At 56.7% G+C, this 27381-nt stretch overlaps 1 protein-coding gene across 8 annotated transcripts; it reads left to right on the plus strand.

Annotated features, from left to right (window-relative positions):
- The first annotated feature begins 1360 nt into the window (after positions 1 to 1360).
- Positions 1361 to 27287, plus strand: Mast3 (microtubule associated serine/threonine kinase 3). Of its 8 annotated transcripts, none has more exons than XM_027394748.2 (27): positions 1361 to 1416; positions 6304 to 6335; positions 16247 to 16335; positions 16406 to 16478; positions 17005 to 17083; positions 17280 to 17440; positions 17513 to 17588; positions 17960 to 18169; positions 18359 to 18460; positions 18535 to 18667; positions 18965 to 19023; positions 19404 to 19489; positions 19568 to 19776; positions 20055 to 20193; positions 21301 to 21433; positions 21514 to 21679; positions 21776 to 21877; positions 22106 to 22228; positions 22368 to 22477; positions 22666 to 22802; positions 23103 to 23341; positions 23535 to 23753; positions 23898 to 24124; positions 24330 to 24452; positions 24588 to 24724; positions 24802 to 24983; positions 25471 to 27287. In XM_027394748.2, the coding sequence occupies exons 1-27, from the start codon at positions 1378 to 1380 to the stop codon at positions 25992 to 25994; spliced, it is 3909 nt and encodes a 1302-aa protein (XP_027250549.1). In that variant the 5' UTR covers positions 1361 to 1377; the 3' UTR covers positions 25995 to 27287. The 8 variants fall into 8 exon arrangements, with proteins under 8 accessions (XP_027250549.1, XP_035306895.1, XP_027250545.1 ...); XM_035451004.1 differs by having other exon boundaries at positions 16409 to 16478; XM_027394744.2 differs by lacking the exons at positions 1361 to 1416; positions 6304 to 6335 and adding exons at positions 8621 to 8761; positions 8837 to 8926.
- The last annotated feature ends 94 nt before the right edge of the window (positions 27288 to 27381 follow it).

The following is a 27381-nucleotide window of genomic DNA, read 5'->3' on the forward strand; positions in this document are numbered from 1 at the left end:
TAGATGGAGCAGAGAGCTAGGACAACACAGATGCACTGACATACTTGGGAGGCTGAGGCAGGAGGATGGCCATGAGTTCTAGGCCAGCCAGCAAGGGAGGGAAGTTTGTGGAAGATTAGAGGGCTTCACTCCTCTAATTGTCTCAATATAGCCCGTGCTCTCAGAAAGACCGCCATGGCTTGCTCTATGTCACAGATGGGGAAACTGAGTCCAGAGGTTCCAGCTGGAAGCAAAGAGATGGATTCAAGGAGCCCCACTGGGGCCAGACGTGGGTCTTTTGGTCCTTCCCTGTCCCTGCCAATGCTGCCTACACACACACACACATACACACACACACATACACCTGCCTCAGTTTCCCCAGTGAGCTGCTTCTGATGGTGGGCCAGGCTGTGAACAGCAACAGGACACCTATGGTGTGTGCTTGATGTGGCCAGCCCAGTCTTCAGCCCTTGTCACACTTCAAGTGACAAGCTGAGGGCTTTGCCTGGTGGGGGAGGAATAGGGAGCCATGGGGGTGTGAGAAGCAGGGAGAGCTCAGGCACACTGGAGGGCTGGGGCTCCCCTTATTGAGGTCACAGTATGCTTCTTCCTCCTCCTCCTCCTCCTGGCCCCTCCCAGCTGCTGCCCATGGAGGCTCAGGGGAGCCCCACTTTCAGAGACATTACATATCTGGGGGCGGTGAGCAGGAAGGAACAGGTCACAAGGGCTCTGAAACCATATCAAAAGACATCACTGAATGTCCCCATGGTCACCAGGGAGTGACATAGCTTCCTGTGCTCAAGAGAGCCTGAAGCCCTGAGGGAGCAATCATCCAGGGTGTCGAAGGATGAAAAGTTTTCGAGGAACAAACCTTGTTCATTTAACAAGCACACAAGCACGCGTCGTTTATGAATAAAAACAATTTAAAAGGGTTTTTGTTTGCTTGTTTGTTTGTTTTTGATTTTTTTTTTTGAGACAGTGTTTCTCTGTGGCTTTGGAGCCTGTCCTGGAACTCACTCTGTAGACCAGGCTGGTCTCGAACTCACAGAGCTCTGCCTGTCTCTGCCTCCCTAGTGCTGGGATTAAAGGTGTGCGCCACCACCGCCCGGTTTTTAAAAAAAGAAAAAAAAACGCAAAACCCAACTTTTTCTTAAAGATGGAGTCTTGGGGAATTGCTTTTGTGTCGAGGTGAGCGACCTGCACGCAGGTCCTGCTGTGTAGCCTCAGCTCGCAGCTTTGCGATCTGCAGAATAAGGCTAGTGGAGTTGCAAAATGCCCAGGGCCCGAGGGGCAGGGCCATCGGGCATCAGCTGACCGACAGGACCAATGATGTTCGGGGGCGGGCCCAGTGGGCGGGGGCGGGGCTGAAGGCGGGGCCAGCCCCGGGGACACTCAACCATGGACGAGCCGAGCCTCCTGCGGCGCCGCGGGCTCCAGGTGAGTCCAGGCGCGGGCGGGAGCGCGGACAGAGCCTTCGGGGCGGGGAAACTGAGGCAGGGAGTGAGGAAGGCCGGGGAGCGTCAGATTGCGCCCTCTGCCCACCTGCTGCCCAGAGCGTTTTGCGCACCATGGGAAGGGAGGTGTCTCCGTTAGACGGATGGGGAAACTGAGGCCAGGCCTCTGGAGTGGGGAGAAGGAGCTCCAGGGTCCTCTCGCCACACCCGCCGGAGGCCGTCGAGCTCCCGTGTGTGCAGCCTCTGAGGTGGACGGAGCCCAGCCGCCGGCCAGCGTGGCTGCTAGCAGCCAGTCCCCAGCCTCCGGTCTTTTCCACTGATGGGGAAACTGAGGCTCTTGCTAGGGAAGCCACCCCCTACCCCGAGGATGCCCAGTTGGGATTCCATCTCTCCAGGGTCACAGATCTGTGTGACAATGAAGGGTCTGCAGGGTGTGCGCGAGTGGTGGCTTCTGCGAGCCCCAGTTTCCCGATTTACTGCGTTTGGCCAGGGGGAAGTAAGAGCGAATGCAAGTCCGGCGCACTCTCGGTTTTGAGACTCTGGGAGACGACGCCCCTGGCCTCCCTGGGCCTCAGTTTCCCCGTCTGTAACATCTGCTAAACTCAAAAAGGTTTGCTGGTAGATTCTGAGACTGGGACGACACGAACGCCTAAGCGGCCAACAGGTTTGCGGTGGGGAACCGCACACCACCGAGTGCCCTGCATCTATTGAGCGCCGGCTGTGTGCGTAGCCTCAGCTTTGGCTAGTGCAGGTGGACACGGTGGCCCGGGCCGCGGGAGGCCGGGCGGGCACAGGGCAGGGGAGTTTGGGGAAGTGAAGATTAAGTAAAGCTGCTGAGAGGGGGCAGTGGGGCGGGTCCCCGGAGGAAGCCTAGGAGCCGAGACCCGGGCGGGAAGGCGGGAGTGGGGGCGGGGCTGGTGCGCCACGGGTGTCGCCTGGGCCCCAGTTAGATGCGAGCCCGCCCTCAGCCTCTTAAAATAGAGAGCCGCCTCCGGGTGAGCAAATGGGGGCGCGGCTGACGTCAACAAGCGGGACCTGTTCCACGTGGGGGGTAAATATTTCCAGATGACAGGTCCCACGTTACACACAGGAAAACTGAGGCCCGGAGAAGTATAGCGGTTCTCAGGGCCAGGCGTCCATGGGTGAGCTTCAGGGAGCGGAGAGAGCTCGGCAGGTGCAAAGGTCCAGAGGCCGCAGTGCCGGGAGAGGTGCTGTAAGTGGAGCTAAAGTCTGCAACCAGGCAGGATGGCGCACACCTTTAATCTCAGCCCTCAGGATGCTGAGGCAGGAGGGTCCGGGAGTTCAAGGACAGCCTGGGCTCCATGAGATCAGCAAAACACAAACAGCAAAACGATGCCGAGAAACCCATGTCTCAGATACAGAGTAAGGGTGAGTGGGGCTGGCGAGAAGGCTCCAAGGGTAAATGTGCTTTCAACCAAGCCTGACAACCGAGTCCACTCTCTGGAGTCCACTCTCTGGAGTGGACATGGTAGAAGGAGAGCCCTGGTTTTCCTCTGACATCCACGCATGATCTGAGGCATGCGGACACACACACACACACACACACACACACACACACACACACACACACAGAGAGAGAGAGAGAGAGAGAGAGAGAGAGAGAGAGAGAGAGTAAATAAACGAACAAACAAGCTAAATTTGGGTGCCAGGGCAGTGGGGAGCTGTGGAAGGTGCCGGAGCACGGGACTGCCCGCTAACAGGAGACAAGAGGGCTTAAAGGACACTGGAATGAAAGCCAGACTAGGATATAATAACAACCCTATTCTAGAACTCCACGCTGGGCTACAGGATCAGCTCTGGGTTAGCCTGAGCTGCAAGGTGGCGCCCTCTGTAAATTGACATCTGTGAGCAAGAAAGTAAGTTGACGCGGAGGTACACATCTGTAATCCGAAATTCATGCCTGAACTGTCTAGAGCCTCAGCCAATCAGAGGGCAGGCATCCATGATAGCCAATCAGAATGCTCGGAGGCTGAACCCTGCTGGGGGGCTCAAAGGGTCCATTCATAAGTTCTGGAGGAAGCCAAGGCTGGCCCTGAACTCCTAATCCTTCAGTCTCCATCACCCAAGTGCATACAAAAAGGCCTGGTTGATGACACTGGGGAAAGAGCCCAGGCTGTGTGCTCTGGTCGCTACTGCTCACAGTGTAGGCCAGGCTGCCCCCCTGCAGCCTCTGGGGTAACTAGAAGACAGGCAATGCTCTCGCTCTCCAGTGCCACGGGATAGCCAATATGGGGGTAACTGCTTCCCCCAACCAGGCCTACTTAGCCTTGAAGTGAATCTTTGCTAATGGTGACGGTGTATGCCTATCATCCCAGGAATTGGGAAGCTGAGGCAGGAGGATAGCAGGAGGATAGTTTTAAGGCCTGCGGGGACTACAGAGCCAAATCCCTATCAGACAAGAAACTTCTGAGGGTAGACTCTGGGGTCCCAGTGGGCCCCAAGCCCTGGCCTTTCCCAGATATAAAATGGGCAACTCTGAGTTCCGTGCAGACTACTGACCCTGGCTCCTGTGCTTCACGACCAGCTCTGGTTCCTCCAAACTGGACAGCACTCCAATCCACGAGGAACCTCTCAACACAGTATTTAAAGGGCAGACCCATAGAGTGCTTGTAGTTCAGTGGGTGGAGTGTGGTGGCTCAGTGGGTGGAGTGTGGTGGCTCAGTGGGTGGAGTGTGGTGGCTCAGTGGGTAGAGTGTGGTGGCTCAGTGGGTGGAGTGTGGTGGCTCAGTGGGTGGAGTGCTTGCCTACCGTGCATGAAGCCCTTGGACTGCATCCCAAGCACGGCTTAAACCAAGTGTAGCGTACACTATCCTAGCATTCAGGAGGGGATGAGACAGGAGGATCAGGAGTTCGAGGCCAGCCAGGGCTACAACAACAAAAACAGCGGTCACAGAGGGCCAAAGAAAGTGACATCTGCCCGTGACCCCAGCACTCTGGAGGCTGAGGCAGGAGGATGTCGAGTTCCAGGCCACCAGCCTGCGCTGCAGAGAGAGGCCTCAAGACAAATAAACACCAGCCAGTAGCGGGGCGTCCGTGTGGGAGCTGCTGCGCGGGAGCAGCTGGCGAGGGGGCCGCGGGAAGCAGATGGAGCGGGATGCCGTGGGCCCACTTCCGGGGAGCTTTCCGGGGCCTGGCAGCACCCCAGCCCCGCCTGGAGTCCTTTTGTATCGTGGGGATGCGTTTAAACTTCTCATCGTCGCTGATGTGGGACCTGCTGTTTGTTTTCTAAATGAGTTAACTGGGGCACAGAGAGGTTGGGCTGTTGACGGACACCACACAGCAGCATCCCCAGCACCAGGCTGAACCTCCGAGTTTAAATTCTGTTTCTGGCTTGCTAGTGGGGGAGCTAGACGATGAGAGAGGAGACAGACACACAAGAGATGCGAGCACAATAGGGGCCCTTCCCTTCCCCTCCTCTGGCCAACCCCAGGCCTCCCAGAGGTCCAGCGCCTGGCAGTTTCCGCCCCCCTCCAATTGGCTGTGGATGACGCCTTTGGTTGCCATGGAAAACTTGGGGTGTGGGTAGCTTGGAGCCCACCACTGTAAAAATAGTTCACGTCCCCAAAGTGGCCGCCCCAATGCATTTGTCTGTTAGACTGGGGGCGTCTGGAAAGTCCATTTCCCAGGTCTCCCACTCGGTCTCTGCCTCAGTTTCCCAACCTGTACAGTAGATGCTCGGCAAATGAGACACAATATGGGCAGTTTCTTCTTTGGCCAGTGCTGGTTTAAACAGTAACAGGAGCCAGGGCAGCCTACAGTAAGGTCCCGTTATCTCTAAAGCAGTAGCAAGCCCTTCACGGAGGTCTGGGAATTATGAGATTCCAACAGCTCTCTCAAAATTAAAGAGGAAAAACCTCCCTGATGTGCAGTTGGTGGCAGACCCTGTCTTCTCAACAGTGGAGAATCTGAGGCAGGAGAATCACCACGAGTTCCAACCCACCCTGGGCTACATACAGTCTGTCTCAAAAACAAAGCCAGAGTCAGCATGACCCAGTCAATCAAGCCTCCTGGCAGGCTGTCTCCTTCCCCAGGGACCCACACTGAAAAAGGAAAATACATTCTCGAAAGTTGTCACACATGTGCCATGACAGAAACACACACAGAGAAAAACACAGATTTCCCGTGTGTGTGTGCTCAGGAGGGACTCTGGTCCCAGTGGACCCCAAGACCAGGTTTCTCTTCTGCCTTGTATGTAGTAGAGGCAGCCAGAGTCGGTGCAGACCAATTTGTTTGTTTTTTTAGACAGGGTTTCTCTGTGTAGCTCTGGCTCTCCTGGCACTCGCTCTGTAGACCAGTCTGGCCTTGAACTCACAGAGATCCACCTGCCTCTGCCTCCTACCTCCCTGCTCCTTTCATTACTTTTATTACATTTATTCATTTATTGTGGGCATGTGCGCACGTGTGTGTATATGTGTTTATGTCTGTTTGTGTGTGTTTGTGTGTGTGTGAGTTTGCGTATGTGTGTTTGTGTGTGCACGCATGCGTGCGTGTGCGTGTGTGCCTCTGTGTGTGTGTGTGTGTACAAACACCTCAGGAGATCTGAGGAAATTGGGACTCAGTTCTCTCCTTCCATTGGGTGGGTCCTAGGGATTGAACTCAGGTGGTCAGGTTTGGCAGAAAGTGCCTTTACAGCTGAGTCATTTTGCTGGCTTCATTTATGTTCCATGAGGGATACTCAGATAGGAGTAAGGACTAAGCTGTGGACAATGCGTGGCAGACCACCATTGGTGTGAGGACCCTAAGGCAGGGAGACGAGGCAGGTGGTGTGTTTGGGTTTCGGGAGACTGGTGTTGGTGTGCAGTGGGTGGAGACTTCCTGGGCTAACCCCACTTTCTTTGTCTCATTTCAGAAGGAGCTGAGTCTTCCTCGCCGGGGACGCGGGTGAGTAACTTATTCAATGATTAATACAACTACATCATTGCCTTTTCTTTTGCAATTTTCATGTGTGTGTGCTCACAAGACAAAAACCAACCAACCAAACAAAAAATGGTCTTCCACCTGGTTCTTTGAGGCAGGGCCTCTCAATCCAACCCAGAACCTGTGCTCTGGGAATTTGCCATCTCTACCTTCCTAGGCTGGGATTAAATTAGGTGGGCCTCCAGCACCCCATGGGCTCTAGGGATCGGAACTCTGGAATGCATGCTGCAGAGCAATCACTTTAGGGGCTGAGCCTCTCCCCACCTTTATTCTGTAAAAGAACACTTCCCAGCTTGGGATCCAGGCCAAGCATAGTGTGGTGGCACCGGCCTGTGATCCCAACAGCGTCCAGGAGGCTGAGACAGGAAGACTGACAGTTCCAAGTTGGACTGGGCCACATGAGACCCTGCCATTATCTGCGGGGTGTAACTCCACTGTAGCAGATTAGAAAGTCATAGGCCCTAGAGTTTGCTTAGTGGGTAAGGCAATTGACTGTCTTGCTCTGCACCCAAGTGCAGTCCCACAATTTGTTCTCTGACTTCCAGGTGTGTTCAGAGATGAAATCCATTTCAATAAATAAATAAATAAATAAATGTGGAAAAAGAAGAAAGATTTGGGGCTGCAGAGATGGCTCAGCCTTTAAGAGCACTGCCTCCTCTTCCAGAGGTTCTGAGTTCAATTCCCAGAAACCACATGGTAATGAGATCTGGTGCCCTCCTCTGCCCTGCAGGCATACATGCAGGCAGAATACTGTATACATAATAAATAAATAAATCGTTAAAAGAAAAGAAAAAGATCTGATCCTCAGCACTGGGAGAAAAGTGATTCTAACCCAAGTACTTTGGAATGGACTTGCATACCCTGGTGACAGGGACTTGCTTCCTTTCGTCTCCCGCCAACAGAATCCGTGGTGTTGGCATCATTTGGGGAGATCCGGGGCTCAAAGAACAGTTTGTTCTGTGTGTCCTGGGTTTACAGATAGATAAACAAAGCCCGGGGGTGGAGCTTGCCTCCTGTTCACTGACAGCAACAGCTCTGGACACTTCAGCTTGGCATACTGCATGTGCCTCAGGTGGACACTGAGAAGCTCCAGGTTTTTGGTTCTGGGCCCTCCCTATTGGAGAAACGGGAAGGAGACGGTCCAGCCCCTCTGCAGCTGGGGTTCTTAATGGGGGACACAAACCTTTAAGTGTGTGCGCTCAGGGGAAATTAAACAGAAAGAGACAGAGAGGCGTGGGGGTCACTTGGAGGAGGTGAGGAGGAGCGGCGGGGTGGGGTGGTCGATGTGGAGACAGTAGCATCCCAGAGGGGCCGGCGTGGGCAGAGGTACTGGGGTGGTACCAGCCTTGGCAGTGGAGGGGACCGGGTGAGGTAGAGGAGGAGACTCGAGGTCTGAGAGCCAGGTCATGCGCAGTGTGTGGGCTGGGGCGGGGCCGGACCTTGCCCGGAGAGCGTCGTGAGGGACGGGGTGGGGGGAGTGCAGCGCACGACCTCAAGGCACAGTGAGGGCCGAGTCCTGGGGAAGCAGGCAGCCCCGCTGCCGTGCTGCACCTCCTCGGCCCCGGGCTGTGGGGTAGGGCGACGGGAGGCTACCCGCCGATGTGATCCGGGCGGGAGGTCCCTGTCGGCAGAGCCCAGCAGGTGGCCTTCCCTTCCGATGCGGGCACTGGACCCGCCAAGGAGTGGGGGACTGCAGTCCCCGTTAGCCGCGGGTCCCGCGGGCCGGATTGCGCACGCACTAAGTCGCTTGTTGCTCAGCCCCGCCCCTCTGAGAGAGGCTCCGCCTCTGTCCCCACCCCCAAACAGTTCTGAGGCGTCCCAAGAGCCGGTCCAGAGGCCACGCCCACCCAGAGGCGCGGGCCTCGAGTGTCTGCTCATCGCGCTCCCTGGGGGGCCCGGCCCCACCGGCCGCAAGCCGCGCCCAGCGGAGCGAAACCTGGCCCCGCCCTCTTTAGAGTACGCTTTTCTCCCCGGAAGCCCCGCCCTTCCTCAGATAGCTCCGCCCCTCACCCTTACCTACACAGCAAATGTCCCGCCCCACTCGCATTCCTCCGCCCCTAGAAGCCCGGCTCCTCACGGGTAGCCCCTCCCACAACCCCGCCCCAACCTATAGCCCCACCCACACATCGAACTCCGCTCCCACCAGCTCCTCCCTGGCCTTTAGTCCCGCCCAGCAGCATCATTGCCCCGCCCCTCAGCCCACCTTCTTCCCCGCCCCTCCGTCCCCGGCCCCGCCCCATGGCCCCGCCCCCACAGCCGCCGGTGTGCGCGTTCCTCGGTCCGTAGTCCCAGCGCGTCTGCTCGCGCCCGGTGCCACCGGGCGTCGGTTCCCGCGGCGCCGCCATGAAGTCCCGCAGGGAGAAATTGCTGATCCCCGCGCTGACGCTCGAGTGAGTAACGTGGTCCGAGCCCCGCGGCGTGGTTCCCGGGAGCCCGCGGGGTCACCGCCCGCCTCTGTCTTGCAGTCTGTCACCGAGCAGCCAGAGCCCGTGCCTGCTGAGCCCCGGCAGCCCGTGCAGCCCGTGCAGCCCGTCACTGGGCCTGCAGCCCTGGAGGTGAGTGGCGCCGCCCCGCACGCGCGCCCTCCCCGGCGGGCTCTGGACCCCGCAGCTCCAGGCTGCAGCTGGGCAAGTGTCCAAGGCGACGCCAGAACTTGAGCCCAGCGACTCCCCGAGACAGGTGCTGGATTCCCAGGGCCCTGCTAGGTTGTGACCTCGGGGACCCGCTGGAAACGCCTCCCTCTGGTCACACGCAAGGCCAGCCAGGCTGCACTAGACCCAAACAGGCGGCTCTACTCTGACCATGTTTCCCAGCTGAGGAAATGAGGCAGGCCTGGTATGATTCCATAAGTCTGGGGGCCAGCTTGGCCCCCACACCCTACCGAGAGTCAGTGCCACCCTAGATTGCTGGGCTGGTTTCCGAGGCCAACCCCTCTGAAAGTAAGTCTTCTTGGCTTACATGGGAGCCATTTACACCTTAGTATGAACGAGCTGTTTAGCAGTCTCTTGATTTTGAATGGGGAAGACACATAATACTATGGAGTCCACACTGAAGTCCAGACAATTAACAGGGTTACCCTTATTCACTCAGCAAACATTTTCTAGGCACCTACCAGCATGCCAGGTAAAAAGTCCATAGTTGTCAACAATAATAGGGTTCGCAGTTAGCTGGAGGAGATGGCCAGAAACAGATGGACGGCTAATGAGATACGTTCCAACGCTGACCCCTTGGGGAGGTGACTGTGGATTGGGAGTTGGGAACAGAGCTAGGTCAAGATTAGCCCCAGACAACTAGGTCTGAGTGTGCGTTGGTCCCGTGGCAGGGTGGGGACTGCGGCATCTGGAGGAAATCAGTGCCCAGAACTGGTTGGGTTTGCCCAGTGGGAGGCAGGGAATGTTGTGGCCACACTTACTGTAGAGTAGGTGGAAGAGGCCCAGGGGCACCCTGGGAGGCAGTGGGAAGCCAGAGGCATCTCTGAGTCCTTGGCTCAAACCCAGGGGAGGGCAGGTAAGAGGGAGGGACCCTGGGTGGGGGATACTTGTGACTGAACAGGGTTTAGGTAGCCACAGTCACCACCAGAGGGCAGCAGAACCACTTTGCCTGCAGCCACACAAGGCCTCAGTTTCATTCCACACTATACTTGAACAGGATGGATCTAATTTGTTTGACAACCATTTATACCTCAGTATGAAAGAGCCCCTTTGATCCAGGAACTATGAGAAGACCGTCCCCCTGTGTCCCATAATCCCTAAGTTCTGAGATCATGTGCAACCCACCCACGTCTCCTCACTTGTCACTGCTGTTCAGAGTTCTGATGGCTTTTTTTCTTTTATGATTATTTATTACGTATACACTGTTCTGTCTGCATGTATCCCTGCACCCCAGAAGATGGCGCCAGATCTCACTACAGATGGTTGTGAGCCACCATGTGGGTGCTGGGGATTGAACTCAGGACCTCTGGAAGAGCAGCCAGTGCTCTTAACCACTGAGCCATCTCTTCATGACCCCTCCCCCATTTCTTTTTTTAAAAAATATTTATTATGTATACAGTATTTGCTTGCATATATCTCTGCAGGCCAGAGGAGGGCACCAGACCTCATTATAGATGGCTGTGAGCCACCATGTGGTTGCTGGGAATTGAACTCAGAATTTCTGGAAGAGCAGGCAGTGCTCTTAACCTCTGAGCCATCTCTCCAGCCCCCCCCCACACACACACTTCTTTTCATGTTTGAAGGCCTCCATCACATCTGCAGAATGGAAGCTTTCCATGTGCACTCCATCCTTCCATAAACCAGCCCCCATCAGGGCTGATTTCCATGGTTTTGTTTTGTTTTGTTTTTTCATTTCTTAGATGCTAGGCAAAAGCTCCACCTTTGAGCCACACCCCCAGCCCCTCACTGGGGGATCCTAGGTAGGGGTCTACCCTTGAGGCACACCTCTGGTCCTTCGTTTTTGTTTTTGTTTTTTGAGACAGTATTTCTCTGTGGCTTTGGAGGCTTTTCTAGAACTAGCTCTTGTAGACCAGGCTGGTCTCCAATTCACAGAGATCTACCCGTCTCTGCCTCCTGAGCACGGGGATTAATGGCGTGCACCACTACAGGGTGAGACAGTGGTTTTTATTTTGTTTGTTTGTTTGTTTTTATTTTTGTTTTGTACTACGTAGGTTGTAGGCTAGCCTGACCTCGAACTTTCATAATCTCCCTGCCTCAGTCAGTGTTGGTGGAAGGAGTACACCCTGCCCAGTGAACTTTCATCTTCCTGTGTGATTACTGAGTGTTCATTTCCTTCAGAATTTTGAGACCCTCAAAGGCTTGACCTGAATCTTTCTGCTCACACTGTATGCTCAGGGCAAGAATGTAGGCTCTGGTGTGGATGAATGGGAAGCAGGTAGAGGTGCCCTGTTGTCCTTCAGGGTGGAAAGCCATCTCGAGTTGGCCCTCTAGGACACAGAGACGGCCCCAGGGCTTTGGAGGCCAAGCACAGATGGAATGAAGATTTACCTGTGGAGCACAGGATATGGGGCTGAGGGACAGTGGCTGAGCCCTGTGGCTTATGTGGAAAGAGGTGACAGGATGGGTTGGCATGAGTAAAACACACCTCGACTTTTGCCATTTAAGCTGAAGTAGCAGCAGACAGGTAGGCCTGGTCACAGGTGGTATTAGGACAGGAGCTCTGCTGGGAGAGCAATAGGGAGCCGACTAGGGAGTGTGAGCAGGGAGTCCTGTACACTCAGCCTCTCCCTCCAGGCAGGCACTCTGGATCACCATTGCCAAATTCTCTAGAGTGGGAGGCCAAGGGGCTGAGAGATGGGGTTCCAGGTCAGTGGAGGTGTGGAGTGGCAAGGGCTTTGGGATTAAGGACAGGTGTCAGGGAATAGCTGTGTATGAGGTGTGCCTATGAAACCCAGGGCTCTATCCCCATTTGGGTCCCCAGAGTCAGGAGGTTTTGAGCCTTTTGTAGGGGATTAGACCTGATACCCAGAATCACAAGTAGCCATTGTAATCCTCTGTCACACCTGGCCCCTGCAGGGCCTTTCCTTGGAACTCAAAACACCTGCTCTCCCCCATTCACTTCTCTCCGGGCCTACCCCGATGTGATCCTCAGCTTTGGTTCCTGGAAACCACCCAGCTTCTTATTGGAGTCTTCAGCCCCCCACCCCCTCCTCTAAAAGGTCTTTGCTTTCCAGGACAGACATGGGGCATCTCACACACCACCCATGACTCCCTATTGCTCTTTCAATAAACCAGAACCTTAATGCAGCCTGTGTGGTCAGCTCTAGTCTTCCCTCCCAAGTCCTGTGATGACAGGTGTGTGCCACCTTCCAAGTGTGCTAAGATGCTGGGGATGGAGCCAGGGCCTCCTCCATACTAGGCAAACACTCACCCAGCGGGCTACAGCCCCTCTTTCTTTGAAGTTACTCTTTGAAATTCTTCTTTTGTTTCCTGTTTATTCTCTGTTTCCCATATGAAACTAAGAACCACCCCCCCCTTGAGGTCACCCCAGGTGTCCCAGAGGCAGCCAAACTGTAGGTGTTTATCCAGTGAATGAGTGAGTGAGTATATGGGTTTGTGCTCCAGCCAATAAGGGTGGAGGACACTTGATGTGACAGTGCCTGGGGGTGACGTGAGAAGAGAGATGGAATGGGAACACCCTGGGGACCTGTGCCTCAGTTTCCTTGGCTATCTTCTTGTCCCAGATATGGGGTTTGGTCTTCAAATCCAGCAAGGCCGGTATGCGAAATGTCTAATGGTCCAGGTAGCCGAGTGCGATCAGAATGACCTCCACTAGGACCTGGGGGAGAAGGACTTATCCCTTTTGGTATCTAAGTGTTCGCGACTTTTCGCCTTTGGTAATGGCTTTCGTGTATGTACGCAAGGTTTGTTGTCACCACGCCGCGTTCACCGCAGGCATTTTACGGACCGGGAAGGGAAAGGGGCAGCGCCGGACAGGGTTGATAGCCCAGGGACACCGACAGACCCGCCGCACCAGCGCGAGTGCCGCCGCCTACCCACCCCGCCATCCAGGCCTTAGCAACGCCCGGCCTCCCCTGGCAAATGCCAAAGCAACGCCCCGGTGATTGCAGCGGGCCTAGCAAAGCTCCGCCCTCACCTCCCAGAGAGTAACCCCGCCCCTTCTGCTCAGAACCCTAGCAACGTCCTGCCTGTGCTGCTGAGGTCCATAGCAACGTCCTACCCTCATCCTAGAGCCCCTCTCCCCGGTGCCTAGAGCCTAGCAACATTCTGTCTGGGCTGCTGAGGTCAATAGCAACGCCCCGCCCTCTCTACGCAAGCCCTAGCAACGGCCAGGTAACCCCGCCCCCTCTGCTCAGAATCCTAGCAAAGTCCAGCCTGTGATGCTGGCTGGGGCCCATAGCAACGTCCACATGCACTCCAGAGCCCTAGCAACGCCCCGCAAATCCGTCAAGGTCCGCGCGACGCCGGGCGCCGCATGAGGGTTCTAACTCAGCTCCATCCCAGCGCTTCCGGCAGAGCCATAGTAACGGAGGCTCCTTAGTGGCGGGCCCTGGCAACGCCCCGCCCCACCGCCCTCCTCCATAGCGACGCCACGCCCCTCTCGCTCCGCCCCCTCGGCTGGGCGGGCCCGGCCGCGCTTCCTCCTCGCCTCCTCGCGCGCTCCTGGTAGCCCCCGGCCGCCGGGCCGCTCCTCGGGGCTCTGGCCGAATCCAGCCGGTCCGGCCGAGGCCCCGGCGCGCCGGGGCGGCAACATGTCGGACCCCAGCTACTGGACGGCGGTGGCGGCTCCAGGACACCGCAGCCGCTTGGCTAAGGGTGCGCTGCTACAGCGTTCCAAAAGGTAGGGGCTGCTCGGAGTGCAGGGTCGAGCTGGGGACCCCGGGATTCGAACCCTGGAATCGGGCTGCGCAAAGCGAGGGATTTGGGATGAAGCGCTCTGTGCTGGACGCTCTGCAGAAGCATTGGCGCAGATGCAAATACTCGTGGCCCAGGCTCACAAGTGGGTGGTGGGTTTGCAGCCAAGGCTTCTCCTCGGCCCTGGGTCTCCTCTACAAGGTAAAGAGGCCAAGTGAGAGGTGACGCCTCAACCAGAGCCAGGTTCAAATTGCAGTGTAGCTGCTACCATGCTGTGTGACCCCCCCCCCCAAGCAGTTCCCCAACATCTCTGTGCGCTGGTTTCTCTGTGTTTGGGTCGGTCTAGACAGGCAAAGTCTGAGTTGCAAGGACCCTGAGTGCTATATGCAAAGCTTCGATTCTGCCCGGAGATACTACAGTGCCCTGCATGGCTTGTGGGCCTATTAGAGCTGGCATACAAAGAGCTGTGTAAACAGTTGGCATTTAATCTGTACTCAGGTGGGATGATCCAGATTACCCGAGGTGTTCAAAATGGTTGTTTTCAAGGCCTTGCCTGTAAGCATGAGGGAGAGGAACCAATCAATCTCATTGGCCACCCTTGCAGGAGTGGGGGCAGCTGGGGGGCAGGGAGAGGGTGTGGCTGCCTGTGTGTGTCGTGTGCAGAGGGGGGGGCGCAGGAAGTGCTTCAGGGACCTTTGGGTTCCGCTTCTGCACCCACACTCAGTCTAGGGGGTAATTCCTTCCATGCTTGATATCACAGTCCTGGCGTCCCTGTGTGGGGAGCAGGCACAGTTGGTGGGTCCCCACTACTGCTACCTTCCACACCTGTAGCTTAGCTGACTCTGGGGGCGTGGCCTCCTGCAGCCAGGCTCTGAGAGTATGTGTCCCCTAAGGCCAGTTTCACAGGGTGTGCTGGTTTTGTGAACCCTCTGAGTGTCCTGATAGGGAAACAGAGGCACACTAGCTTGGCTCAGCTCCCTGCCCCTCTCTTGTCTATTCCCTTTGCTGCTTTGATACCTGCTGTCTTGGCCTGCAGCTGTGCCCCTCATCACCCAAAACCCTCCCTGCCTCCTTCAGACCCTGCCTGTCGCTCCCTCTCTGACACTTCTGCAGAGCTGTGTTGGCGGAGGGCTGTGTGGGCTGCTCTCCTTGTCGTCTGTCAGAGCCACTGTTGCTGGGTGACTGTAGGGGGCTGGGAGGAGGGCAGGAACCTAGTGGCTCCAGCTCTGCCAACATGGAAGCCCAGCAGGCAGAAGGGGCCAGAGGCCTAGGCCGGTGGGGGGGTCAGGGAAGATGACCAAAAGGGACATGGCGCCTGAGGAGGAAAGAGGTGGGCAGAAGTTAGAACATGGAAAATTCAGCCTGAGAGTCACCATGCTGACTTTGGGTTTTTTGGTTTTTTTTTTTTAATTGTTGTTGTTTTTTGGTTTTTCGAGACAGGGTTTCTCTGTGGCTTTGGAGCCTATCCTGGAACTAGCTCTTGTAGACCAGGCTGGTCTCGAACTCACAGAGATCCACCTGCCTCTGCCTCCCCAGTGCTGGGATTAAAGGCGTGCCCCAACAACGCCCGGCGACTTTGGGTTTTTTCATTGGGTTAAATTATCTTTTGGTTGTTTGTATGTAGCTCAGGCTGGCCTCCAACTTACAGAGAATTTGGGATTCAAGAAAGGAGTGTGCCACCACACCAGGAAGTAGGTAGCTCTTTGGTGGGATCTCGGGAAGGTGAGGACATTGGCTTCAGGAACATGGGAGGAACCTGCTTCCCACAACCATGGGCTCAAGGGCATCACCTGTCTGTCCCTCCTGAATTTCAGTGTACCTGGCAGGTATCATAGTGTAAGGTGCAGGGTCAGGGCTGGGATGGAAAAAAGCTGGAGTGTGTCAGTGTGTCTTGGTCATGTGCCAGTGTCCCATGGGCTGGATGGGCTTCTCCCACCATGTTGTCAGTGGTAGCAAGGATGGAAGGGAAGATTGAAACAGGGTATGTCCCACGTGCCATCCCAGCAGACGAGGCAGAGAGTTATCTCTACGTCCCAAGGCCAGCCTCTGGCTGTGGTGACACACTTCTTTAATCCCAAACTCAGGAGGCAGGCTGACATCTGAGTTCAAGGCCAGCCTGGTCTACAGAATGAGTTCTAGGACAGCCAGAGCTACACAGAAAAACCCTTTTTGAAAAACAAAAACAAGTTGGGTGTTGGTGGCACACGCCTTTAATCCCAGCACTCGGTAGGCAGAGGCAGGAGGATCTCTGTGAGTTCAAGGCCAGCCTGGTCTCCAGAGTGAGTGCCAGGATAGGCTCCAAATCTACAGAGAAACCCTGTCTCAAAAAACAAAAAGAAAAAAACAAAAACAAACAAAAAGGGAAGATTGCTTAGGGGTGACCCCAGTGGGTCTAGAACCCTCTGCTAAAGACCCTTAAAGGGACCCACCGAGGGGAGGCAGTGGTTAGTCTAACCCAACTTCTAGCCAGCCTGTGTGCACTCCCAGCTGGGCACGTGGTTCCCGGGTCCCTGGAGCTGACCATCTAGCTTGTCATTCCCTCCACAGCTGTCGCAGTGGCAACCGGAAGAGCCTAGTTGTGGGAACACCCTCACCTACTGTTTCCAGGCCTCTGTCACCATTATCTGTCCCAACAGGTGAGTGGGGGGACCCAGGCGGGTGGCTGGGTCCTGGCTCCATCCTGACTCACTCTTCCCCTCCCCTCAGCAGGTAACAGCCCCTTGGATAGTCCTCGAAACATCTCTGCTGCAGCAGGCATCAACTTCCCCTTTGCCCGGAGGTGAGTGTCCTGGCCTCGTCACAGGGATGGTGGTCTCTCCCTGTGGCTTCTGCCCTGGCAAACACGTGGCTCTACAGCCACTTCTCTAATGCTGACAGGTAATTCTGAGTCCTGTGAAGGAAAAGGGGGTTACAGCCATACTCAGAAATCACTAACTCTAACAGCCACACTGTTCACTAACCAAAGGCTGACATGGTGTGCCCAGGGCCTTCAATTTTGCCAACAAGTATTGAGGAAGCACCCTGTGCTAGGACCTGAGGCAGTGCCTGAGGGCTGAAGCCTACCTTTCGGAGTGTCCAAGGAGTTGTTGGGGACTGGGATCCCCTGGAAACAGCAACTGACAGGCCAAAGCTTGGGTGGTGCAGGTATCAGGGTGGGCTTCCTGGAGGCAATGTCTGAAGAATATGTGCACTGACCCTGGCTGTCAATGGGCTCCTTGATCCGGAAATGGAGATGTACAGTGTGCTGCAAATCCCGCCCAGCACAGAGCCAGGCTGTCCCTCCATCTGTCCCTGTCTCTCTCCAGGGCTGATGGCAGAAGATGGTCACTTGCTTCTCTCCCGTCCTCCGGCTATGGGACCAACACTCCCAGCTCCACCTTGTCGGTACTGACAGCTGCCCTGGGCAGGTGGATGGGGTAGACTGGGGCAGTCACACACCCTTTTGCATCGTGTGGGAATGGGGCTCCCACTCTAGGCCAGGAGGGCTCGCAGTGGGCTGAGACAGCCTCAGCTGGGTGTGGCAGGGTGCAATGCTGGGGTACTGAGTTTGCTGTGACCCCGACCTTCTTCCTTTCCCCAGTCAAGCTCATCTTCCCGAGAGCGTCTACACCAGCTTCCCTTCCAGCCCACAGCGGACGAGCTGCGCTTCCTGTCCAAGCACTTCCGCAGCTCAGAGAGCGTGGTGGACGAGGATGGAGGAGGCCGGTCCCCACGCCTGCGCCCACGCTCACGCAGCCTCAGGTAGGCTTGGGCTGGGACCGCTCCACCAGTCAGGGCCCTTCAGTGTCCCTCACCCTCCTGTCACTCTTTCAGCCCTGGACGTACATCGGGGACCTTCGACAATGAGATTGTGATGATGAATCACGTGTACCGGGAGCGCTTCCCCAAGGTGTGCTGCACGCCCCTGCACCCCGCAGCTGCCACCCTCTGCCAGTCTGGTCCACCAGCCAGGCCCGCCTCCTGTCACTCACCAGAACCCTGACCACTGACAAGGCCCTGGCCTCCGATGAGGCCATTCCTCTTCTGTTGGTCACCCCAACCCTGCTACTGAATGACCTGTCTCACTGTCTGTCAGACACTGCAACCCCGGCCCTACTAGCCCCGCGTGTATGTCTGTCAGCTGCCCCTGCCACACACACCCTTTGCCTGCCTGCCCGGGGCCATGCCCTGGACTGGCCCCGCCCCTATTTGATCCACTTCTGTTCTCGCCTCACCTCCCAACCGTCTCTGCCCCTGCCACTCACCTGCGTCCTCCCACAGGCCACTGCACAGATGGAGGGCCGGCTGCAGGACTTCCTGGCGGCATTCGCCCCTGGAAACCGCCTGGCACTGGCTGACGGTGTCCTGGGCTTCATCCACCACCAGATTGTGGAGCTGGCACGGGACTGCCTAGCCAAGTCGGGCGAGGCCCTGGTCACCTCCCGTTATTTCCTGGAGATGCAGGAAAAACTAGAGCGCCTGCTGCAGGATGTGCGTGGGGGCGGGGTTGGCAGAGGGCCACGCCCATGGGGTGGAGTGTGTTTGGGTAACATGCCTTTTGGGCGGGGTTTTCAGAACCCGAGGAGCTCCCTATCTGGATGTGGGTATGGCCCCGCCCACTCATGGGCCGGGCTTCCTCTGTGGGCGTGGCCTCACCAGGCGTACCTTGGTACCTTGCAGGCTCACGAGCGGTCTGACAGCGCCGAGGTGGGCTTCATTGTGCAGCTCGTCCGCAAGCTGCTCATCATCATCTCGAGGCCTGCGCGGCTGCTGGAGTGCCTGGTAAGCCGCCACCGGGGGCCCTGGGGCTCTGGGGATCCGTGAGGGTGCGGGGGTTCACGGCCTCTCCTCTCCAGGAGTTCGACCCAGAGGAATTCTACCATCTGCTGGAGGCCGCAGAGGGCCAGGCCCGCGAGGACCAAGGTGTGAAGACTGACCTGCCGCGCTACATCATCCGCCAGCTGGGCCTGGCCAAGGACCCCCTGGAAGGTGAGGGGCGCCCAGAGTACAGAGGACCTGGATTCGAACCCAGGGTTCCCTGTGCCTCCGGGTCTCCACCACATTCTGCTTCCCCAAGACACTGACCCTGCCATCATGGGGTGACTAACGCTCACTGAGACTCACTAGAGCCTGCTGTCTGTGTCTGCCAACCCCTGGAGCAAGGAATATCTGGAGCGTTAAAATCCCAAGTCATGGCCTTTCTAGAAGATTCTATAGTTCTTGCTATTGGGCTACATAGTGGAATACTGTTTAAAAAGAAAAAAAAAATCTTGCATCCTTTGACAGAGATCCCGCCCCTGAATGACCTTGATGAAGATCAGCCCCCAGCTCCCGGATACCCTGAGGTGAGTTACAAGCTGAGGTAGTCGTGTTTTATCCTTTCCTGAGTGTCTGGAAGAGGGTGTGTTCGCTGAAGTAGTAGATGCTTGATAAACAGGTGTGATTTCGAGGGTGTGGCTGCAGTGGAACTGCCCCATCATAGAGGTCTCCCATGTATGGGGCGGGCTGGAAAGGGCACTGAAAAGGTGGGTCTTGAAGGATGTATAGGAGTTTGCCAGGAAGCAGGCTCTGTGGGGGCAAAAAACCAAATATACATCTAAGAAACTTTCACACTGGCTTGACAAGTTTGGACAAAGAGTGAGTGGCGGTGGTCAGTGAGACAGCAGCTTAGACTAAGGGACAGCTTTGCTATGGTGAGACCCTGAGCTCTCCCTCCCGTGTGTAGAGCCGCGGCCTGGGTGGTGCATCCCGGAGGAAGCCGTGTGAGAGCGACTTTGAGACCGTCAAGCTCATCAGCAATGGAGCCTATGGGTGAGTCCTGGGTCCCCTGATGCGGTGTGGGCCTCGGTACCTATGGACGACTGCCCAGCGTCCGGCTCCTGTGCACAGGGCCGTCTACCTGGTGCGCCACCGGGACACGCGCCAGCGCTTCGCCATCAAGAAGATCAACAAGCAGAATCTGATCCTGCGCAACCAGATCCAGCAGGTGTTCGTGGAGCGAGACATCCTCACCTTCGCTGAGAACCCCTTCGTGGTCGGCATGTTCTGCTCCTTTGAGACCCGCCGCCACCTCTGCATGGTCATGGAGTATGTGGAAGGTGCGGCCCCCGGGCCGCCACGCCCCTACCCCACCCCTCCCCCGGGCACTGCTGTGGGGGTCCCTGGAGGGCTCAGGATGGTGGCCAGCCAGGGTGGGGGGCTTCAGCAGGTAAGAAGGCCACTGGGCCAGGGAAAGAGCTTGCGGTTAGTAGGCACCGGCTGTGTGCAGAGGGCCACATTAGAGCTCAACCCTGCCGAGCAGAGCCTGTAGACCTCGCCCCACGATGACCTCAGCAGCCTGGGCGGGGCCCAAGCCTGACCCGTGTCCCCGGTGCAGGCGGCGACTGTGCCACCCTTCTGAAGAACATGGGCCCGCTGCCTGTGGACATGGCGCGCATGTACTTCGCAGAGACCGTACTGGCGCTGGAGTATCTGCACAACTATGGCATCGTGCACCGGGACCTCAAGCCTGACAAGTAAGAGCCCGCAGGAGGGAGGAGCTGCGTGCTGGTGGGGTGGGGCCAAGGGTGGGGCGGGGCTATGGGTGGGGCTGTGCCTTTAGGGGTGGGGTGAGGCCTCAGGGGAGACCCTGCTGACTGACAGAAATGCAGGGAAGATAAACACATGTTGAGCACCTATTCTGTGAGGGCCACTCGTTCATTCAGTACCGTCTGTGTGTGAAGCAGGAATTGCTGGTGTCTCAGTATTTGCCATGTGGAGAAGTGAGCAGAAACGTTCAGGACCTGGTGCTGAATGTTTGCACTCGGCTCAGCGGATATATTTGGCACTGGCTGTTTAGTGTTCAGACGGTGCACATACACAGCAGCCACACACCTGTGCTACTTCATGTAGCCCAGACATGCATGAATGAAGAAATTGAGCTTCGGGGGCGGGGGGGGGTGTTGGGGGGCTCGTTTTTCCAGACAGGGTTTCTCTGTGGCTTTGGAGCCTGTCCTGGAACTCACTTTGTAGACCAGGCTGGCCTTGAACTCACAGAGATTCTCCAAGTGTTGGGATTAAAGATGGGCACCACCACTACTGGCTGTGGGATTTTATTTTTATTTTTATATTTAAAGATTTTATTTAATATGTATACAACATTCTGCTTCCAGAAGAGGGCACCAGATCTCATAACGGGTGGTTGTGAGCCACCATGTGGTTTCTGGGAATTGAACTCAGGACCTCTGGAAGAGCAGTCGGTGCTCTTAACCTCTGAGCCATTTCTCCAGCCCTGTGGGATTTTATTTTTAAGCAGTAAATGTATTCACAAAGTGCATAAAAATATAAGGTCTTAAAGGGACATGGTGGCACACATGTGTTATCCCAGTACTCAGGAGACTGAGGCAGGATATTCAGGAGTTTAAGGCTAACCTGAGCTACCTAGTGAGTTTGAGGCTACCCTTGGCCACATTGGGGGCAGAGATTATTTTGAAGCCCCTGTAGGGGGACATGGGCTATCTAATGAGAACCAATCTCAAAACAAAACAGAAACAGTATGTACAGTGGGGAGTTGAGCCTGTCCTGGCAACCATGCAGGGCTCTGGCCTCCCCACCCAGCCTGAGTGTCCTGGCCCCGCCCACAGCCTGCTCATCACCTCCCTTGGCCACATCAAGCTGACGGACTTCGGCCTGTCCAAGATCGGCCTCATGAGCATGGCCACCAACCTGTATGAAGGTCACATCGAGAAGGATGCCCGAGAGTTTGTGGATAAGCAGGTGCGACCCAAACCAGGGGCAAGACTGAAGGCTACCTTCCCAACCTCGGTCGGAGGGGCTCATTTCCCCATCCCGCACAGGTGTGTGGGACACCAGAGTACATCGCGCCTGAGGTGATCTTCCGCCAGGGCTACGGGAAGCCAGTGGACTGGTGGGCTATGGGCATCATCCTGTACGAGTTCTTGGTGGGCTGTGTGCCGTTCTTCGGGGACACGCCTGAGGAGCTGTTTGGACAGGTGGTCAGCGGTGCGTCTTAAGCAGAGGGTCTGCCTTGGGGAGGGAGGTGGGCCGACCACAGTGCTGGAGGGACTTGTTGCCGTCATGTCACTCCTGTCTTCTCAGATGAGATCCTGTGGCCAGAGGGAGATGAGGCGCTTCCTGCAGACGCCCAGGACCTCATCACTAGGCTTCTGCGCCAGAGCCCAATGGAGAGGCTGGGAACTGGTAAGTCAGTGGGGGTCCCCTCAAGACCCTGTGGAGGAGGGAGCTTGGAGTTGGGGTTTTGAAGAGAATATAGGAGTTAACTAGAAACATGTGTAAGACTCTGAAGGAAGTAGCTGGGTCTGGTGCTCACCGTTTTCTTGACTGTATTCATGGGTCTGTTCTGGCCCCATCCAGGGGAGAGAAGGCGGGGAGTGGGGGTCACACAGGGCTCAGCTAACATGTCTACAGGGGGCACCCACGAGGTGAAGCAGCATCCCTTCTTCCTGGCCTTGGACTGGGCAGGGCTTCTGAGACACAAGGCGGAGTTTGTTCCACAACTTGAAGCTGAGGATGACACCAGCTACTTTGACAGTAAGTCACCTTTATCTAGGGGTAAAAACCAGCACCTCACACCCCACCCACCCTGTCTTTGCCCCCCCCCAACTCTTTGCTAGTCAGGGGTCCTCCAAGGTGTCCCCAGATGTCCTAGCTGCTTCCTTCACTCCCGCAGCGCGCTCTGAACGTTACCGACACTTGGGCTCTGAAGACGAGGAGACCAACGACGAGGAATCCTCCACTGAGATACCGCAGTTTTCCTCCTGTTCCCACCGCTTCAGCAAGGTGGGGCTGGCGGGCAGCAGCCTGCACTCCCGAGCCTGTCCACCGGCTTGTTTGATTTGGTTTGTGTTTTGAGACGGGATATTTCTCTGCCGTCCACCCTCCTGCCCGCCGTCCCAGGCACTGAGATGACAATGTGTGCCACCAGTTTCCCGTATCACTGCCATTAAAACAAAACCAAACCCTCACAGGTTTACAGCAGCTCTGAGTTCCTGGCCGTCCAGCCCACCCCCACCTTTGCTGAAAGAAGCTTCAGTGAGGACCGAGAGGACGGGTGGGAGCGTAACAGCGAAGGGGACAGTGGGAGACGGCTGAGCATTGACCTCCGGTAGGTGGGTTGAAGAGTCAGGGAGAACCAGATTACAAAATGTGATGTCGTGGGAGCCACCCATTGGGCCAGCCGTTAGGATCCCTGTGCCTTGGCATCCTAAGACTGCTGTGTCCACAACAGCACAGCCTTGGCTCTCGGGGCCCTTTCTATCCAGACCGCATGTGGCTCGCACACAAACTCCAGACTCAATAGAAACAGTGCTGGCTAGAGGGTGGGAATTGAAAACTGGGTTTTTAGGGGTGAACAGGAGTTCCCCAAGCAGGTGTGGCTGAGTGGCATGGCTTCTCCCTTAAACAGGCTTCGGTCCTGGGCATGTGCCTCTTCATGTCTGCCGTCTTCCCCGCTACCTGATCGGGGTCCCAATCCGTCGCTCAACACCATCAGCTTGGACACGATGCCCAAATTTGCCTTCTCATCTGAAGATGAGGGAGCAGGCTCAGGGCCTGCTGACCCCAAGAAGCCTGTCTTCATCCTGGGGGAGCCTGACCCTCCACCCCCCACCACTCCAGTGACACCCAAGCCCTGCAACCTTTCTGGTAGGTGCCCTCACGGAAATTTCTAGAGTGGGGCTATTTGAGATGGATTTTGAAACAGGAGTAGAAGTTTCTCCAGAAATCACAGACGTTTATAGTAAGACAGGCCCCATACTCCCAGGACCTTAAGTCTAGCTTCATACAGTTGTGGGGAGGAGAGGTGGAGGTGTCAAACTGACCCCATTTGTTCCCTCAGCTGATACTGCTGTCCTCAGTCACGCCCGTCTTCGAAGTAACAGCACAGGTGCCCGGCACTCTACGCCTCGGCCCCTGGATGGGGGCAGAGGTCGCCGTCTGGGAGGTCCAAGGGACCCTGGGCCTGAGAAGCCCCGGGCCTCCCCTGGTGGCGGCGGGGGCGGGAGCCGAGTGCCCAAGTCGGCCTCGGTATCCGCCTTATCCCTCATCATCACCGCAGGTAATGTGTCTGGCTTTGCGGCCAGGGTGGGGGTGGGGAGGTGGTTTTGGAACTGGTCTTTTGCACCCAGCTCCAGGGTGGGGGCGGTGTGACCAGTGTAGCAGGACAGAGATCCAAGCTCAGTGTCCCTGCTGCCCCCAACAGACGATGGCAGCGGGGGTCCCCTCATGAGTCCCCTGTCACCCCGCTCGCTGTCCTCCAATCCCTCCTCCCGAGACTCCTCACCCAGCCGGGACCCATCACCCGTGTGTGGCAGCCTGCGGCCCCCCATCGTCATCCACAGCTCAGGCAAGAAGTACGGCTTCAGCCTGCGTGCCATTCGCGTCTACATGGGCGACAGCGACGTATACACTGTGCACCATGTGGTCTGGGTGAGGCCTCATCCCACAGACTGGGCTTGATCCTTGACAAACCTCTCCAGAACTCCTCTGTGGGAACCAGCATGCTCTCCATGTCCGATTGGACCCCACCCTGCTCCATAGCTAGGGGAAACCGAGGCTTACTAGCGCTAGGCACAAGTGCGGGGGTCCTGTGGGTGAGGCCTGGGCTGCTAACCAGCTGTGCTGTTGTCTGTAGAGTGTGGAGGAGGGGAGCCCTGCCCAGGAGGCAGGACTGCGAGCAGGTGACCTCATCACGCACATCAACGGGGAGTCGGTTCTGGGGCTGGTGCACATGGACGTGGTAGAGCTGCTACTGAAGGTGCGACCCGTGGACCCCTGGCCCAAGCACGTGCCCACTGCACACCTTGGCTGCAGCCCCCACCCCATGGGCTTTTGCAGCCGCAGGTGCCCCATCCCTGGGAGACTTTCGGGTGACTGGTGCCCCCTCACACAGAGTGGCAACAAGATCTCCCTACGTACCACGGCCCTGGAGAACACCTCCATCAAGGTGGGGCCTGCGCGGAAGAACACAGCCAAGGGCCGCATGGCCCGCAGGAACAAGCGCAGCCGCAGGCGCGAAACCCAGGACCGGTGAGCATGGTGAGCGGTGGGGCCCAGACTCCCACAGCTGGCTCAGCCTCCCTCACCATCACCATGTGTGTCCCCAGGCGGAAGTCTCTCTTTAAGAGGATCTCCAAGCCATCTTCTGTGCTCCACACCAGCCGTAGCTTCTCGTCGGGCCTCCATCACTCTCTGTCCTCCAGCGAGAGCCTCCCTGGATCGCCCACTCACAGCCTGTCCCCCAGCCCCACCACTCCCTGCCGCAGCCCTGCACCCGATGCCCCCACAGGTGGGTGGACTCTCAGCCAGAGTGGCAATTTACAAGGCAAATGTAACAACGGCCTGGTAGCTGTTGTCCTTCATCCCAGCTCTTAGGAGACAATTAGGTGAAGAGTTGCAGGCCAGCCTGGTCTACATAGCAAATTTTAGGCTAGCCTGGGCTTCCTGAGACTCTGCATCTGAATATGAATATATTCATATCCATCTATGTGACAGGAATCAGTAGGGAGCTCAGGTGTGTGCTTGAGCTGAGGGATGGTTTAATGGCCTCATATTGTCCACAAACAATATTTAAGGTTCAGACAAAGCTTTGAGGAAGCTTTGGTCAAGTTAGGAGGCAAAGGTGGCTTCTGGGAGGAGGAGGGGTTAAATGAGGCCTGGCTTTGATGGATGGGTAGTTCACTAGATCTAGGTCAAGGGCACTCCCCTCTGGGGGCGGGGCATGGGCTCTCCACAGTTTGGTCAGTTCAGACCCTGACCAGTGTTGTTGCCCACAGACACAGCGTCCCCACCCAGTGTATCCCCAAGCTCCAGCAGCCCTGACTCCCCTGCCACCGGCCACACCCGTCCCAGCTCACTGCATGGCCTGGCAGCCAAGCTTGGGCCACCTCGTCACAAGAGCGGCCGCCGCAAGTCCACCAGCAGTATTCCACCATCTCCGCTGGCCTGCCCACCGGTGCCCACGCCCCCGCCACGCTCGCCATCACCCCTACCAGGGCACATCCCCATACCAGTGAGGTCCCCTAGGCTGCGCAGAGGCCAGTCTGCTGACAAGCTGGGCCTGGGCACCAGTGAGCGGCTGGAGGGGGATGGAGGATGGCGTGGCCGGGGGACCGAGGCTGAGCTGGTTGTCATGAGGAGGCTGCACCTCTCTGAGCGCAGGGACTCCTTCAAAAAGCAGGAGGCAGTGCAGGAGGTGAGCTTCGATGAGGAGCCTGGACCGCCTCGAGCGGTGCCCAAGATCGCTGTGCAGGGTGCAGAGGCCACTCCTGGAACCCCAGGGCCAGCCACAAAAGACTAACTGCCATCCCTGGCCACAGTTCCTCATGGAGCTGTCATTTCCACAGTCACACCTGGATGGGGAGTGGCCATCAGCCTGGGACACGTGGCTGGAGGGTGCTCCCCTACCCAGAAGAACTGGGATGGGGGTGCCTGTGACTTGTAAATAGCAGGCCCTCTCAACTATTTATTACTTTTTATAAGCAATATACAGGCTGGCCGCCCTGGTGGAGGTGGCTGTCCCTGTCTTGGCCTCGGCCCCTTGGGCACAGCCTGCAGACCCTGTTCTCTGGGCCAAGGCAGAGCACTCTGGGCAACTTCTGTGTTTTCTAGTGTGTCCCCTGTCCTTTCCAAGTGTGTGTTATGTGTGTGTCCCCTTCTTTTAGTCCCAGCCCAAGGCCCACTCCAGGGCACAAACACTGCCCCAGCCCAGTGTGGACAGGATTTGGGAGCTGGGTGTGTTGGCACATGCTTGTGATCACAGAACTATGGAGGCTGAAACAGGACCACCAGTTCCATGGTGGGCTGCATCCTTTGTTTGGGTAGCCCAGACTATCTTCTACATTCTGCCTCTCTGATCCTGCATGCTTCAGCTTAGAAGAGGCGTGGGAACCAGGGGTTTGATGAAATAAGAGTTCACCTGATTGAGATGGAACAGCCCATGCACTGTGGAGGACTCAACTGACAAACCTAAGGGCACCGTTAAGGTGGGAAAGAAATGTGTCCCCTGCAAGGCTGGAACAGCACTTGTCTAGCTGGTGAGGACCACGCCTGACGCCCTACACCACAACTTGTAGACAGAGTGCCACCACGCGATCCAGGCCCATGACATCTACCTGGTTGTCACAGCCTCCTTCTGCTAGTTGAGAGGCCTGAAACTTCAGCTTTGCTGTGTGCTTCTGGGGGAATGTCTTTCCCATTCTGTGCCTGGGCTGCTGTGTTTACAAGACTAACCTGTGACTTGAGCACTGAGTGCTGCTGGACCCCCCCCCTTCTCCCCAGCTTTTTGTGTGACCCGAGCAGCTGAGGCCAGAGGCTTGTCCTACAATGACCCAGTGACAGGATCTGCCTGGCTCTGCTGTGAGCATGGTCATGGGATAGCCCAGGTTATCCCCCATGATGCTGTGTGATCTAGTAGGTTGCCAGACATGCAGCTCTGCCCACTCTGTGAGGGGGATTCCCAGACATTCAAACCTGCTCTGCACCCTCCCTGACTCCCAGCCAGCACTGCCTGCTGGGAGACCAAGGCTGTGCATGACTAGCCCTCCGCCCATCCTGGAGCTGGCATTGAATAAAAACTCGTGATGACATCAAATCCTGTTGTGTGCATTTGTGAGTGGCTGGGAAGCAGATAGGATATAGGGAACAACTGTGGAGACAATATCTGAGGTAGTTTTCACAGGCTATAC

The sequence above is a fragment of the Cricetulus griseus genome, assembly GCF_003668045.3.
Source record: "Cricetulus griseus strain 17A/GY chromosome 1 unlocalized genomic scaffold, alternate assembly CriGri-PICRH-1.0 chr1_0, whole genome shotgun sequence".
Lineage (NCBI taxonomy): Eukaryota > Metazoa > Chordata > Mammalia > Rodentia > Cricetidae > Cricetulus > Cricetulus griseus.

Excerpts from the sequence above, each read along its gene's own strand:
- Mast3 (XM_027394744.2), top strand. The coding sequence starts at position 8,715 with ATGAAGTCCCGCAGGGAGAAATTGCTGATCCCCGCGCTGACGCTCGA. Across the intron at positions 24,125-24,329 it reads CTGTGCACCATGTGGTCTGG|AGTGTGGAGGAGGGGAGCCC; the intron begins GTGAGGCCTCAT and ends TGTTGTCTGTAG. Across the intron at positions 24,725-24,801 it reads AGGCGCGAAACCCAGGACCG|GCGGAAGTCTCTCTTTAAGA; the intron begins GTGAGCATGGTG and ends GTGTGTCCCCAG.